The following is a 5100-nucleotide window of genomic DNA, read 5'->3' on the forward strand; positions in this document are numbered from 1 at the left end:
ATACAGATAAAACTGTAAAAGACATATAAATACAGAGTAAGCAAAACTAAAACAGTGTTTATTACATTTATAATCATGAGTAATTTTTATTTTATTTAATTATCTTTAATAGTTCCACTCCATGACTGTCAAAAGATGTTTTAATTGTAAATTAATGCTACATTTATATTGTTTCTGAACTTACAAACAAAAGGCATAAGAGGTTTAGTTCCTAAAGATACAACATGATTAAGATAACATACATATTTATAACAAGAAAACTGCTATTTATATTAACAGTATCCATGCCCTAAGAAACCAGCATCTCACAGGTAAAATCACTGAACAGTATTTTCCGAGTACAATATGTTAGGCACACTTCTAGAAATTAGGGCTATACTGATAAACAAAACAGACAAAATTTTCTTCCTTTGTGGAACTTAATTACATCCCAGCAGCATAGACATACAATAAACAAGATACACAAGCACAATAAACCGCACACTTGGTAAATAGTAAGTGCTAAGGAGAAAAGTACACCAGGAAGAGGGCCACATGTAGGATGCTATTTAAATTGAATGGCAACAGGTCTAACTGTGATCTAACTGATCAGTGACTGAAAGAGGGGAGGGAGTAAGCAATGTGACATTCATGGAAGCAACATTCCAGGCAGGGAACGGCAGGTGCAAGAGCACAGAAGCAGAGTGGCTGCCAAAGGAGGTTAATGCACCAAAACCTGAGACTTGGGACAACTCTCCTCTCACCGGGTCTACCCCAGTGGGCTCAGTAGACAGCTGCTGCTGCTGCTGCCATACCCTTTCATGCCCTGTTTATTCTAGAAACCCAAATAAGGCCAGCCATACAGCTCTACTCAACAGCTCATTCATTCTAAGGGTGTCATCCAGTCCCTCGCACGCTTATACAAAACGCTCAGTGATTGTGAAACTAAGAAAGGTGAAGCCAGCCCCTAGCTTGACAGATACAAGGAATGGACAAATTAAGTTTGCAGGAACGTTACCATGGGTTAGTGGGAAAGGGTTACAAGAAGCAACCACCAGATAGGAGGGCATCCAAATGTTAAAGCAGAGGCCTGACAACAGGGCCCTAAGACTGAGGTTGGGGAAAGGCAAAGAAATTTCCATTAGTGGGAGTATACAAGAAATGTCTTAAGTAAAAGAATCTTAAGATGTTTACTACACTGAGATACAATCAGTGCTACTAATTCCAATTTTCTAACAGAATTCTTCTATAAATTAGCTACTTTGGGGACCACACTTACGTGTAGAAAAAGCAACATGAACGTGAGACAGGCTCAAAAGACAGAAGCAAAGAAGATGTAAGAGAAATATGTGCTGCCTGAACGGCTGCAGAAATATCTGGAAGAAAGTGTGCCCTGCCCCCTCCCCCAGACTAAGACTTTAAAGGGACAAAAGATGAAGTTGTACTTGACACACCTAGCTAGATTACACCCAGTGAAGCAGAGAGCAACAGGCAGTGCAACTCGCAGGCAAGGTTAAAAGCAGGTTGATCATCGCTTAGATCATCAAGAGCAGCTAAATGCTTCGTGTCAGGGTGACCCTTCTCCAGCCCTTTAAGAATGTTAAAAAAAAACTGGAGAACAAAGGAGACAGGGAAATTACAGATAAGACTGATCACATGGATAAAGCTCCAAAGCCAGGAATGAGGATAGCCTGCTCAGAGAACAGCGCAGAAACTGCCCTATTTGGAACACAAGAGTAGCAACTGGCAGGCAAGACCCACAATAAGATTAGGCAGGTAAGATGAGACCAGATGGAGGAAAGCTCTGAAACCTAGGGTGAGAAATCTGAACTTTATTTCACAAGCACTGATGGGAAGGGAAGCTGCTTTCTTCTGTCTTAATGGTTTACTTATTCAGCAGAGTAAAATACTGTGGCAATGTAGACTGGTCCCCTGCTCTGCATTAGGACTAGAGTACTGATTTCCCACTGTTCAGATCGTATTACAGGCTCCGGCTCACCCATCACTTCTATGAAGATAAGAGCTCTATTCTCTTCTCCCGACTCCTGTCAACTGTTCTTAAACGTCCTTCCACAGCCCTGCATCACTATGCTCTGTGTGACACTTACTGAGTGTCTATCCTGAGACATATCCAAATGAGGGACTCAAGGTCTCCCTAGCTCACTGGTAAACAACGTGCCCAGCATGGTATGATCCCCAGTACGAAACTTAAAAGTTAAGCACATTGGAAAAATAAGCAGTGACTCAGTCCAAAACCTCCCGAGTGCGGCGTAAGCAGAAGCCAGGAAAAGAGACCAGTACACAACTAAGCGGTGAGTGCTAGAGAAGAGGAATCCTAGTGTGAGAAAAGCAAGAGGTCTGCGCATCATCAGTCTGGAGTTAGGAAAGACAGAAAACACTCATCAGAAAGCTCTCTGCTGAGCTAAGTCTCAAAGAAAAATAGCCAACACAGTGGGGAGAAAGGCAACAATTTTATCCACTCTACTATTTAGAATAATGTTGCAACATAATTTGTGAAGTGGTTTTACTAGCTCTGTTACCTATCCAATTCCAAGAGAATATATATTCTAAGACAAACTTACTAGTCACAAGATGGCCAAACTAAGGGCCGCCAACCACTTATCCCTCAGCTAAGTACCAGACATTAAAATTACTTAGCTCTGTTACCAAACACACCCAAGGGTCAGTAAAATAGAAGGTCAGAATTTTCTAACCTCCAGATTGTGAAGCCAAAGGTAGAGACTGAAAGAAAATATAAGATCATGTTAGTACACAATACACAATATCTAATATAGACATTTCTTAGTGATTTTTGTAAGCTCAATCTTTTTATCTCAGTAATGCATGTCTCACATTTACCTGCCCATAACCTACCTCCTCACTCCTCAAAATATTTAACACCTAAACCAAAGATTTTGATACTCAGCCCCTTATGAAAGATTAGCAACTCTGCCTTGTTCCATAAACTACCTGCTGCATAATTCTATCTTCAGAAAGCTCACAACAGTTCTCAAAAAGACATTCAGAATGGCCGATGAATAGCTTCAATTATTTAGGAAGATAAACTGTATTATACCATTGCTACTGTTTCCCATTAGATTATGTTTTAAGCTCCCTGTGCTCAATAAGCAACAGCACTATCGATCAGAAGAGCTGCTGGCTGGGACTGGAAAGGGACATAAGGGGGTCCTGGGGTACTAACAACATTCTGCTTCTTGATCTGGACACTGATTACACAGTGTTCTACTTGCAAAAATCTTGCAAGTCTGACATTTATGCTGTGTGTTGCTTTCTGTATGTACGTAACACCCCAGTAAAGAGAACTGTTTTTAAATCAATGTCAAAACTGTTAGCAGTCAAGTTCCCTCCCTATTAAAATGCCTGTTCTATGCCCTGAAACACTTCTCTATAAAAAAAATAAATAAAGATAAAGTAATTCAAGATGAATGATTTAATATTTTCTATCCACATATTCCCAAATGACTGATAACTTCTAATCAAAACTGAGAGTTCAGCAGAAAGGATACAATCTAATAGGAAATATTTAGAATTAATCCTACACACACACAAAGAAAACTTTTTTTAAAAGCTTCGAATAGTTGGTGTATGACAGTGATGCAGGTCGTATTTTGTAAAGCTGAGTTAAGAAGAAAAAACCCAATGCTGAAAGCGATAGGCAAGTTAAAGTAGACTGAAGGACGGAAAATACTATTTTCTGTATTTATAATACAGTATAAAAATATTGTATTCCTGTATGAAATACATGAAAATAGTACTAGGAGCTCTCTGCTAGTATTTTAGGCCAAATTCTAGATAGTTCAGGCAAATCAAAAGCAGGAGACACCAGTACCTGCCCAGAGTGTGGATGAAATAAAATACACGGAAGCATTATTCTAAGATTGCCAAACACTAGCAAGAAGGCTTAGGAAGTAACCTTTTCTCAGTCAGTCGCTAAAATCAAATGTGCGACAAGAAATAAAATTATGCCTGTACTCAATTCTCTCTTTTTTCCTAATCTCCCAGAAGTTGAAGGTAAACTTTAACATTATCTCCAGGCTGGAAGCAGTTCGGGGTAACTAACAAGTGATCGTCACCTGAAACACACTTTCACCTTTCACCTATAAAGCCGATGGAGGAAACTTTGTCCTCCATACACCTCAGAGCCAACCTTTGCAAATGACATGTCAGGGCGTTCACTGACCAATTCCGGAGAGGAGGGCACCACTTTAAAAAATAAAAATAAAATAAAAAATAAAAAAATGAATCGTGCCAAGTGGACCCAGACTACCTCCTCCGTGTCTCCCGCCCCCTCAGAAACGCCCCTGGCGACTCGACAGCGCCACTACTCCGGTGTCCAGCCGGTGGCGAGTAAAATGCCCATCCCGAACGCAAACGTAACATTCAGCGCTCCGTGCGGCAATGAGATGGCAAAACCAGAAAGCACCCACAAAGTTGGGCATACAGAAGGAGGGAGGTGGTGAGGGGGCGCAGGGACACGACGCGTCCTCCTCCCTCCCGCAGTTCGGGGACAGCCGGGTAGCCACCGGGCCGAGGGCCCCGCGGGGCTCAGGGACCACCGGCCTCCGTTCCGCGGGCACCCGCGCAGCTCGGGCCGGGGAAAGAGAAGGGCAAGGCGCGCGCCCGGAGCACCCGCTCGGGCCCGGGAAGGCGACGCGGCGGCGAGCCTCACCCGTGCAGGCCGAGGGCGCGACGCCGTTTGTGGAGCAGGCAGAGCAGCAGGAACGCGGCCCCCGCCAGCGAGGAGTTCCGCGCCGTCAAGTACTTGCTGAAGGCCGCCATGGCACCGGCAAGGCGAGCGAGCCGCGGGACAGGGGACGCGCCGGCGACTACCTCAGTGCAGGAAGCGCGGGGGAAACTGGGAGGATAGCTGGGCGCCGAGCGAGGGCGGGGCCGGCCGCGCGGGAACGCCCCCCGGCGCGCGCCGCCGCGCGGAGCCCACCGCGGACTTTGGCTTCCCGGGCGCGCGCGCGCGCGCGCGCGCGGGAGGGCAGGGCGAAAGGTTCTTTCCGGGGGGAAAACTCTGCGCACGCGCGGACCCCCTTGGACTCGCAAGGAACGCGGCGTCAACGCCGCGGGTCCTCAGTGCTGGCCCTGGGATAC

General features: G+C 45.0%; 1 protein-coding gene across 4 annotated transcripts in view; it reads right to left on the reverse strand.

Moving 5' to 3' along the window:
* The window catches only part of Abcd3 (ATP binding cassette subfamily D member 3), a 221766-nt gene extending 216908 nt beyond the window's left edge, over nucleotides 1-4858 (reverse strand). For 2 of the 4 annotated variants that reach the window (XM_051165701.1, XM_051165700.1), the window contains exon 1: nucleotides 4670-4857. In XM_051165701.1, coding sequence (XP_051021658.1) covers nucleotides 4670-4779 — 110 coding nt within the window. In that variant the 5' untranslated portion in view covers nucleotides 4780-4857. Of the gene's footprint in view, nucleotides 1-4669 lie in introns of all 4 variants that reach the window. The other 2 variants (XM_051165703.1, XM_051165702.1) reach the window with 1 other exon arrangement.
* Between the last annotated feature and the right edge of the window lie 242 nt (nucleotides 4859-5100).

This window comes from Acomys russatus, chromosome 23 (genome assembly GCF_903995435.1).
Source record: "Acomys russatus chromosome 23, mAcoRus1.1, whole genome shotgun sequence".
Classification (NCBI taxonomy): domain Eukaryota; kingdom Metazoa; phylum Chordata; class Mammalia; order Rodentia; family Muridae; genus Acomys; species Acomys russatus.